An 11,955-nucleotide genomic window follows, 5' to 3' on the forward strand; every position below is an offset into this window, starting at 1 on the left:
TCTTTAATGCAATTATCTCATTTTTTTACCCTCTTTTCAAAAACCTTAATCACATTGACTGAGGCAGTTGTAGAGGTGACTCATGTGATGTACGAAGGTGATCTGAAAAGTTTTTGGCCTGATGATCAAAATGACAAATGACAAGTTTTCAAAAAAGTTTTATTTTTCTGCATAATAGCCATTAATATTAAAACATTTCATCATTCCAATGCCATAATCCCACCTCTGTAGTGTTCTTCCAAAAGTGCTGCAAAGTACTTATCTACAGTTGCAATCGCTACTTGATTGAACAAAAAACATTGACCAGTGAGGAAACTGTCAAGTTTTCTGAAGAGGTAGAAGTCCAAGTGAGTCAGATACAGGGATTAGGGTTAATTTTCTGGCACGTTATTGTGAAAATCGCTCAATTTTCCCATCACCAAGGCTCTTTCTTGGGATGGTGCATTGTTCATATGGAAAATGGTTTTTATCCTCTGCAAACCAAATCTGCTTTCACAAATGTTTGTGTCCAGTTTCATTATGAGGTTAGAATTGTGCTCAACAGTTATTTTTTTACCTTTTTCAAGATCAATTTTTCAATCAACGGAATCCCTTTCGCATCCCAAAAAAACAAATGACATGACCTTTCACAACAATGGCACTGTCTTTGCCTTCTTCGAAGTTGAAGACCTGGCATCTATTTTCTGCATGGATTGCCATTAAATTCTGGTGTGTAATGGCAAATGCATATTTCATCCACTATCACAAATGGATGGAGGATGATATCATGCCGGTTTATGGTTTTTCATAAAGCACATAAAGCACTGTTTAGAAAGTGCCGTTTCAATGATTTTGTTCCACAGTGAGCCTGCATGGTCCCCATCTTGCGAAAGCTTTTTCATATGCAATTCATCGTGCAAAATATAGCCCTTTTGATATCCCTCCAGGATTGGCAATTTCATGAATCTTTGTATGCCGACCTTCCAAAATCATGTTGTGCTCTTTTTAGATGATTTCTGGTGTGGTTACACTTTTTGGACACCTTCATGAGGATTATCTTGGAGGCTTTCATGGCAATGTTTAAAATCAGCCGCCCATTTCTTCGTGGTGGAAATTGAAGGAGAGGAGGCCCCATTCACATTTGCAATCCTCAAATGAATTTCATTTGGCATCTAACCTTTTACAAAGAATTTTATTCCTGCATGATACTTGATTTTTTCATTTCTAACAACACGTGCAACAAAACTGATTCAAATGACTGCCTATGGTGAAATTCTGGATGGAATTGCTTGCAATTTCACATGGCATCTACTCACAGCTGTGCCAATATGAGAGAAAAAAAATCATGTGAGTAGTATTGCCATCTATGGGCTAGGCCGAGAACTTTTCAGACCGCCGTCGTATAGCATTTACACTGAATGCTTCATCTGACCAATGAATTATTCCTTCTTCCCAGAAAACTTTTTTCTTTTCTCATACATAAATTTAAAGCACCACGACTCAAGAAGTTCACTGGTACCTAGGTATTATTTTGAAATGTTGTTTTATCTGTTCTCACCATTCAAAATTCCTCTTGTGTGATAAGTTTTTTGGTTGCCACATCACATTATTTTCATACTTGTCATAGTTTGAATTTTGTGTACTTAATTTGAGCTTGTCATTTATGAAACTTCATTCTTAGAATTATGTTGAAACAGATTTTATTTAGCATTTCAATTTATTTATTTATTTGCGGATTCTTTTGCAGACGGAGTCTCAGCAATGCTACCATGCGTTAGAGGTTGTCTAAAGATGATATGGTTGCGGTTAGCAGATTTCCAAAGTGCACATTTTTTTTATTCCCAGAAAACTGCTGGAGGCCATAGAAATACTGCCATAGGAAGTGTTTTATTGGGTCAAAGTGAAAATGATGTGAGTAGGTCCTAATGAAAAGGAAACTGAAAATAAATAAATGTATGAAAGGATTTTCATTATACAAAAGTATAAAATGGTGGTTGCATGATGCTTAACATGCTGTTCATTATTATGCATTTTTTTTGTGAATTAAAATTGTAAATTAGTTAATTTATGCACAGCTAAATTTGTTAGTAATTCTTTTGGCTTAGTTCTGGTGATGAATTTTAGATCCAGTTTATACAGTTAGTTATATCAACAATGTCTTCCTCGAATGGCTAATCAAGTTATTCTTAAGTTTGGTTCATGTAGATCTTGAATTGAATTGGGTTTTTTTTTTAAAAAGAACTTGTGAATATATATTTTCCTTTTACTATTCTGACTATGCTGTAGTGCTTTTGTGACACCATTGGGGATATTTTTATTATTTGACTGAAATGAAGTAGTTAAATTTTCATAATTAAGACACTGGCATTCTATCTCGTTATTTGATTAAATAGTAAATTTCACCTTTGCACAGGTCATGTGGCAAATTCATTGTCTCAAAATTGCAACTTCATTTTTGATACATTGAACTAACTGAAATGCAGTTTGTGTCTTCAGTGTCCCAATTTGGAAGCATATTTTGCTGCAAATGAAGTGTTGTTTTATAGAAATTTTACCAAGAATCTAGATGACTTATACATCACTGTTGTCTTTCTTTAACTTAATTGTCTCAAGATCTCGAGTTAAGAAATCCTACTTTCATGCATTTTTTTTGGTGTGGCCTGTGTTGCAAAACCATCTGTAAAGGTGACATTTGTTGGTTTGTTATTTTATTTGTAAAATTTTAATTATTCATGCCCCAGTACACGTATAATATTTTGACCAAGTTTGTTTGAAGTCCATTTTGTGAGTTATGGGGAAAATTTCAAGTATAATTCTAAAATCCAGAGTGTGCTTGAACACCACTTTTTTTCTACAAATCAAGAGTATCCTGATGTATCAGTGTGTGCCTCACTTTTAAATCATATTGCATACTTGTGGATTAAAAAAAATTCATAGCGGAGAACAACATTGTATAAAAATCAGGTTCTGGTTAACAGTACTCTCTCTTGGTAGCATATTACATTATTTTTATGATATTTGTTTATGTTTGTCCAAAGTTTTGTTGTTAGCTATAATTTATGAAGCTCCATATAAAATAAAAATTTTCAAGATCATTTCAAGGGAATAAGATCTTTTATTGAGTGCTGTACCAGGTCAATTTAAAAATGGTTCTAGAAGGCATATCTTGGTTGATGACTTGCACCGTGAAAATACTTGTCCTATTTAACATTTTAGAGTAGCATTGCTCTCTATGGGCTGAATCCTGATAAAGATTGTTGTGTGCATTACATGAAATTAGGATATAATAAATTATATGCCAAAATTTTGATTGGGATACTTCCTGTTCATGTTGGGTATTGCTACACATTCTACTTGTACATGGCTAATGTTTACTTATGCAAAAATGTAAATTTGAATTAATTTTTATATTTCTGAGTGGATTACACAAAATGAAAATAGAGGCAACTGGTACTCAATGAGCTTGTGGGCTATGGACCCCTGTTATAAAAGACTAATGATGTTTTTTGACATACCATTCAATTCACCACTTTTAACCAAGTAGTCATGTTGGGCCATGTAAAATTGCTCCCATTCATTGCCCATTTACATCATATTTTCTCTTGTCCTGCAAAACACAAGTGGTAAATGTAAGTCTCCTGCTGTATTATGTTCCCATATGGTAACGCCCATAGGTAACAGGGCTCATGCCATAGGAGTTCATGTTTTTCTACTCAACTTTTTTTCTGGATCCAAGTTATGTAGCTTGATTCAATTGGCAGGAAATCTTAACTGGGATATATTTAGCTGAAGTTATTATAATCATTGCACATGTAGTGGTCAAAATACTTTGGTTGAAGAATACATAGAAATTTTTTACATTACTGAGAATACAAAATGAACTATTTTGATAGATGTGCTGAAAGTTATGTTAGTAAACCCAGTAATATGTAAATTATGTTTGTATATTGGCATTAACAAGCAGAGCCCTGCAATTCCACTGTATATGTCCCACCTGAATGAACACACAAGAAACTAATTTCTTCAATAGTCACTGTCAGCATTTAGGTTTTTAACATGGCTATACTACAAGCTTCATGAGGGTGTCATTATTGTGTTGCAACAGGATGAAATGTTGATGTTGGAAGTGCATGACTTAAGCTATTTTAACTTGAAAAGTGCATTAATGATATGTTTTAAATTTGTTTACCTTTTGAGATGTCATATAAACTACACATTAGTAAGCAACCATGAAGTATGGCAATTTCTGTCTCTGTCCTTGGGTATAATTTCAAGAAGTTATCGCCTAAGGAATTTGATAATTCAGATTTAATTTCATTCCATTGACCTTCTATGACATAATCTTTTTAAAAAAATGAATCTTTCAAGTTTTACTGATGGTTTTTTCTTTCCATAAATTAGGAGGAGGTACTATTTATTTTCAGTCTCACTCCAATAAAGAAGTTGAGTATTATTATTACATTAAGCCTGCATTGATCAGGTTTTACTACATTCTTTTTCCTGCAATACTGCATTATGTTCACATTCTCAAAGATTAATTAATTACAAAGAATCATTTGTGTTTTCATTTACTCAAAGAAAAGCAAATATAAAATATTTTTATACAAATATCCCTTAATATCTGGTTCTGCCTCAAATGGATAGTAATTGTTAAGCAAGGTGACAAAAATGTTGTCTTGAAAGCTTTACTTCAGTCATTAATGTTCACTATTATTTTTTTGCAGTGATAATACTTTCATGTAAAGAAATATACTAACAATTTAATATAAGTTCATCGTATAAATTACTGTGCTACAGAGTAAAGATGTGACAAAGTTGTTTAGCAAATCACATGAATCTTCTGTAAATTTTCAGTCCATTTTTTCTTTTATCTAGCAAATTTTTCAATTTTTCTCTAACTCCTCAGCTTATTCAGGAATTGTTTGGCTAATTTTGATATAGAATGAGTTTTGAACAAGCCTTAATTTTCCAAAGTATATGTGGAAATGTGGGAAGAACTAATAGCTGCTGATGCATTTGTCTTCCACTGAAGTAAAGAGTATCACTTAGCACATATCAATTATATAGGTATAGTTAATTATTATATTTAATTGCATATAAGTCACATGTACTTGGATGGTCTTTCAACTTCTAAAAGACATCAGAAAAGAATTGCAATCTATTACACTTCTTGTGTTGATACCTCCAACTCAATAGCCATGAAATTTTACTCTTCTTTTTCGTACCTACTCGTTGGTGAGAAGAAGGCGGGAAAAAACATAGTACATTCCCTGATTTTTTCTGAATTTTCCTGCAATTGCTGCATTTATTGATTTGCAAGTCCAGTGTAAATATGGCACTGATTGCGATAAGTCTAATAGGGCTTTTTATGATGCATGGTTCTTGTGCTGAACTTGTGGCTTTGATTGACATTAATTTATTCCATTTACTATCAATATTAAATACCTCAATTTTCTTGATTATCTCAGTGAAACTTGAGGGAAAAGTTTGAAAACTTTGATTAATTTTAAATCTCGCCATATAATTCCACCTTTTATGACTGGATTTTTTTCCAAAATTCAGCAAATTATACTTCAGCAAAGATAAGGTAAATAGAAGTTATTTTGACATATTTTCAAGGATTCAATTCAAATTAGATAACGAATACTTCTACATTTCTATTCCACCAACTTAAAATATCCTTGTTGTATGTTTGAGCTCAAGAACTTAAATCCTTAAGATATCCCAAGTTCTGAGGGAAGGATTGCTCCTTTTAGCGGCATAAAATTATATCATACATGGTGATGGTTCAGCCTTTATCCGAATTTAAGAGGATTATGCTTTAAGGAAGTTTTGTGGGTCATGCTCAAAACTCTTCATTAGATATTTTCTAAAAATCCATAAGTCGGTAAGAAGCAATAAAATTGAAGAAATGCTCCTGTCATGTGTCATGCAAAGCTTTGAGAGGTGCAATGGATTTAATTTCATTTGTTTTGTGTAAACAGTTCTCAATGCCTAACCTCTAAATACCATTCATATTTAAAGCAGGCTAAATGAATGGGAATATCAAAGAGGTATTTTGTCATTCTCCGGGATTAATCTCAGCTTAATTGAATGATGCTTCTGTTACAAACAAATGTATCAGTCCCACTTTGTCTTCATTTGGCCACTTTGATGTCATACAGAGGTGTGGATATTCTTTTTTAAATTCACTGACAATTTATGAAAAACAATTATTGATGGAACTTGATCAGTTGTTAGCATACAATGGCAGTGGGTGAGTGACTCTAGTAATACCAGATTGCATTTGTTAAAGGTTCCATACATGTTTATTACATTACAGAACTCTTCCATTTCTCTCCCTCTGAGCAGATTGCATTTCTGTTCACTGAACCTTTTTACTGATCAAGAGCATATTCATATAACTTTCTTTCAGTTCTTATATTGTAAACTTCTGGGGTAAGCATGGATGGTCAGTGCAAAACGTTTCCACTGGTGTGAAATGTGACGAAATGAAATGAACGACACGGCTGGAAACAATTGAGGCAGGGTTCACTTCAATGGAAGGGTTTGATGCTTATGCATCAAGTTCAGTCACAATATGCCCAGTATCTGTTTTAGTATCATGAACATACGCCTGAACAGGTTAAATTTTTGGGAAGTCTGATGACCTAGTCACCTTTCCCTAGTTAATGGGTCAATTGTTGTGGCTTGGGTTGAAGGGGGTACGTGTATGCAGTTGACTTTACCATGGAAGTGAACATAAATGATTTATATTGGACCGATTTTTTTATGCCTGTGATAGCCCTCTACATTTCTTTTCTGTTCCGATACTTCCTGGTTGTAGTTATGTGTGCCCTGCATATCAATATAGATATGCATAAATGTATGTATTTACCATTAAGCGTTTTTTTTTCATTTGTGATTGTATATTATTGAAAAGAATTCAAAGCTTAATTTTACCTAAGTTGGACCTTCTCGTATCAGGGTGGGTATATGTTAATGTGCAGCATAACTTGACATGTTGAGCAATATTTTATTGGCATATTAAGAGCATTATTTTGTGTTATTTATAATTTCTTCCGAAGTTAAAAGAGTCATTTGACCAACCAATACCACCTGGCCCTCTCATCATGTGAGAATTTTTCTTCCTAGAGGGAAAAGGTGATAGTCTTCTCCATACATAAGGTTTATTGTCTGTCAGCAAAACTTGGAGCATTCATAATGTACTTATTTCAAATATTGTGTGAACAGTATTCTTTTTTCCTTGCCCTATCTCTGTAAACATCAGTGCAAGTAAAGCCTACCATCAGTTAAATTTAAGGTTCTTAGTTTTTCAAGTGTAGGTTCTTGTTGGTATCTTTTAATTTGTGACCAAAAGTTTGTATTGGGAGGTATATGTTTTGACCTCTTTCGCTTAATCTTATTTATAAATTCATGAAATCTATTTATTTAGGTTTTTAGACCAACTATTATTACAAGATCATATTTTTCTGTTAGTAGCATAAAATATTGCCATTATTTAGTTATTTTGTACATAAGTACCCGGTAGTCCTGAAATGGTAGCTTTTTTGATTTACATGAAGGATTCTATTGATGTGACACTTAAATTCCTCTCCTTTTAATGTAATAGTGATTAAGTCATGCACAAGACTTCATCGGCATTCTTTCTCTTCCTTTACATTCTCCAACTCTTTAACGTCCTGAGAGGCTTACTTAAAAGTATATTGATATCATACTTTGAACAACTTGATAACATATTTCTGTATTAATGAAGCAGTAACTTTGTCTGCTCAAAATTATTTATAAGTGAAGTGTCAGCTTACTTGGTACTAATTAACAATGAGTAGTGTGTACCAAGATCTGTCACTGCTTTACATAACACCAGAATAGTATGTTCAAAAGCTTTGGAAGTAGGAAAATATTTTTACAGATGAATTTAGTTGGGTGCAACTATTTAGAAAAGGGTTGGAATTTGACAAAATGCTGGACATAATGACTCATTTTAGCGAGAATTATATGCTATTGCAGTAACTTAAGAGCCAAAGCTGCAAAATTAAATATAAAGTCACATTTATTGTTCAACTTTTATGCTTTTGATGACATGTATATTTTCCCGTCCAGTTTTGGGATTTGCTTTTGTGTGAGATCAAATTGCATCACAAATGATTGATTGCTTTTATGCTCCAGCATTTGACTTGCCAGCGTACCTTGAACTAGAATATAAAGTGCTCTTCATTGCATGGAATTCAAAGTTCTATATCTCCAGTATCCACCTATATATCCTTACATATGATATAGGCTGAATTCAATGCATAGGTGGTGGTTACTGGTAACTAAGCACCAATTTTTTGTTCTGTTCCTACATTGAGGAGTAGGTGACTATGAGAACTTTGATTTCTTCATAGCAGTTTTTCTTTCATGATTTGGTGAGTACAAGACCCCACTTCAATATGCTTGAATTCATCCATCCTGTGAATATTTCAAATTAATCTATTGCTAGTCTACTGGTAGTAAGGGAAGACATTCTTTCAAGTGCTCTCATTCTAAATAGATATGATATGAATCATTTGGATTGGTAGAGCATTCAATTTTTGTAAAATCTACTATGACTGTTTAATAAAATAGTGTGCCATGTCTATCAAAATATCTGAAGTAATTGATAACTAAAGAAATAAAGAGCAATAACAAAATGTAGATATTTTTAAACTACAATTGTGAATGAATAAGCTTTAGATACAAAGGTACAAATGGTATCAATTTTATGATTTAAAGTGATTCAATATATCTGGGAAATTATTCTTTGTTGAAAGTAATCATGATTTTTTTGTTTTGAATGTTCAATGCCTTGAAATTGAAACGATTATGCCTTAAATTGTAGGAAAATATTGCAATTAATCAAGCATTTTATAATCAATATTAATGCAGTTACACCTGAAACCATGTTCGAGAGATAGTTTTGAAAACATTTTTCATTGTTGTCTCCAAGGAATATGCATGATCCGTGCCTTCATAATGTATACCCACATTGCCTTGGGAACAATTTATTCTATCCCAGTCAGGCATTTGATTGCTTCTGCATTAAATTAGATTCAGACAGTGTGTCCCACATAGTCCTAATGTTAAGTACATATTTCCTATTAGAATTCATGCTTTTAAAGACCACTACTTACAAATTAGTTTCTCAAGTTGCTTGTAATCTGTGCCAGAGTCAGCCTCATTCTCATACCCTTCATGAAATAAAGTACGTAAATCAGATTTTTTGCAAAAATGTTACCGCAGATGATATTTTCCAATAACTATGAAGGCTTGCTTCTTTCTTGAAATATATGCAATTTTTTCAGATTCTAGAAAATTTTTGTAGGTCTCTCATGTGGAGGCATAGTGATACTTCAAGGCACCTGGGAATAGTGACTACTGTTTTAACCCTCGCGTTTGCAAAATTTGAAATTTTTCGCCACCTATACACCTGCCCACATTCAGCCCTTGAGTGCAATGATTCACAACTATAGTCTTATGGTTGAAACATTGACACATAGTCATTCAAATTTTAATTTTTTGTAAAAGACAATATTGGTCGTTCAATGATGAACAAGAATAGAATTGAGAAAATGTGTGAGCGAAAGTAATGATTATATATATATATCTCTTACAATTGTTCTTGATCGTAATTGATTAGCTGTTGAAGATAATCAAGGTGTTTAAATTGAAAGCTCAAATAATAAAAATGAGCCTTATCCGTTTACACTCTTCAATGCCATGTTCTCTCATTGAAGTTGACATTTTCATTGGAGTAGGTTTGTGATTTTTACCATTCAAGCTTGGAATTATCCGCTGAATTTTGACATTAAGAAATATTGCTTGTTTGCTTGAAAGCTGGTTTGCAAAAATAGCTCATATATATTTATTTTTTTAAGAGCTTTAGCCTTACTACCCAATGTGTATATTTATTTTTTTTTAGTACAAAGATTTAGACAATTCAATGATTCATTGATTGGGAGAATGCTTTGAAATGTGATTAAACTTAATGTAGGTTTTGTAATTACGTGCCCAAAATATCCCTCACACGAAAGTGTTATCAGTAAGGTTTATGGAAATGATGAATATGCATCAATGATTGATTTATTGCTCTGACTGCTTAAGTGGCATCCCCTTTTGCTTCTGATGATTAGCTGTGATTTGGATATACTATAAAATATATTATATATACCTGTATACACACATATTATTATTATTACTGTAGGTAATAATTTTGATCGATTTCGTGATTAATTGTAAAAGATGCTAGTGTGAAAGTAAATGTTTGGTAGCCATGCCTACTATAACTTTTAATGTTTGTATGCGTGTGTGAGATGAATGTTTGTGCACAGCATATGTTCACAAAATGTGGATTTTTTTCCAAGACCCGGAAGCATTTTCCATATAATTGTATTGTAATTTATAAGTGGCTATGTATTAAACTCATATGGAAGAGTGCAATTTGAGAAGTTTGCTAAAGATTCACTCTTAACGGCAGTTTTATGGGTTTTTTAGAACACTAAAATTGTGTGTGATGGTAAGCATATCCATTTTGATGCCCTGTCATCAAATTTTTTTTTTTAGCATAGCATTTTCATCAATTTGTATTCGAATTTTCAGGGGCTTTTTTTTTTGAGAAGGAAATAATATCAGTTTTTGTGACTTTTGTTAATTTCTGTGTCATGTCAGTGAAAGCATAATTTTTCTGTGCTCATTTTATGACTTAATGTGGTCATACCTTTTTGCCACTGCATTCAGCATTGTCGATCGCTAAAGGCAGAGCATGTGAATGGATTGTATTTACTATCAAACCTTCTAAATGACTAAATTGCATGGATAAAATTGTTTGAAAGTTGAATTGTTCACCCAGCAATATTAATGATGTTTGTTCCACTTAGTTGCAGTTGTGCCATCAGAAACAAAGTTATCAAATTGCATTTGCCAACTCTGGGGAGCTAATCTCCTTAAATTATTTATACTCACTAAAGCAGAGGAAAGAATTAAGAGTGTCCCATAGAGCTATGCATTTACCAAATTATTAGTTTTGTAATATTTTCATAATAGAGGACATTTTTATAAAAAGTGATTGTAGGAAAATGGCTTTGTGCCACAGTGTACCTTTTTAGTGCCTATTTTGTCTTGGCTGTTGTCCATGAAATGTAACATGTATCTTGTTTTTATTTTTAATATTTATTAGCAAGGTTTTTTTTACTTTGTATCGTGCATGTTCCTACCACAAAAATTGGATGTGACTTGGATTAATTTGTTATGTACCAGAAGTGAATCAGATGAAGAAAGGTGTTGCATTGTCTGGTGTTGATTGGTTCAAAATTGAATGGGAAAGTGAAGCATACTTTTCTTTGCTTTCATTTTTTGTAATTATTATGTTGAATAAGTGCCCAATCATGATTAAAATAAATTGTACAATATTGATGTGATTATTTGTTAAAATTACTTTCATGCAAGGTATAATGTTGCTGGTATTTTAGAAATGGATGGTGTCATCTTGTTAGTGTGAGTAGTGCAGTTCAGTCAGTGAATAGTTCAACTAAAAGTTCATGGCTGTAGAAACTAAGTTTCAGTAAAGTTGAGCGTAATCTTGCAGAACTGCACCTTTGCTCTACATGTGAAAGGGACCATTATCCTTTCGAACCTTCCCTTGTCAGATTCACATTGCCACCTCTTTTAAAATTTCCACATTCAATGGCATTTTCCCCTCTTCCAAATGCCAGTGCATGGATTGATAAGTTATGAGGTGTCAACCCAACTATAAAGGGTATAGTTCTTTAAAGAACAGGACAAATTTGCAGAATTGGTATGTACTCCTTGAAATTATAAACTTTAACTGCCTATCGTTAATTTATGTAACGCTATGTGTGCATAACTCCCAGGGAAAGATGTTATCACCTGCTGCAAATTACTTCACTAATGTTGTGATCCTTAAAACCCACCTTTCTAATGAATCATTATTTCCTGGAG

At 32.9% G+C, this 11,955-nt stretch overlaps 1 protein-coding gene across 3 annotated transcripts in view; it reads left to right on the top strand.

Annotated features, from left to right (window-relative positions):
* Positions 1-11,463, top strand: part of LOC139690790 (serine/threonine-protein kinase DCLK1-like) — a 238,121-nt gene extending 226,658 nt beyond the window's left edge. For all 3 annotated transcript variants that reach the window (XM_071588354.1, XM_071588353.1, XM_071588355.1), the window contains one exon: positions 1,727-11,463. In XM_071588354.1, coding sequence (XP_071444455.1) covers positions 1,727-1,768 — 42 coding nt within the window. In that variant the 3' untranslated portion in view covers positions 1,769-11,463. The remainder of the gene's footprint in view (positions 1-1,726) is intronic.
* Positions 11,464-11,955: the final 492 nt, after the last annotated feature.

Source organism: Hetaerina americana, unplaced genomic scaffold, assembly GCF_022747635.1.
Source record: "Hetaerina americana unplaced genomic scaffold, ioHetAmer1.1.p SCAF_3, whole genome shotgun sequence".
NCBI classification, from domain to species: Eukaryota; Metazoa; Arthropoda; class Insecta; order Odonata; family Calopterygidae; genus Hetaerina; species Hetaerina americana.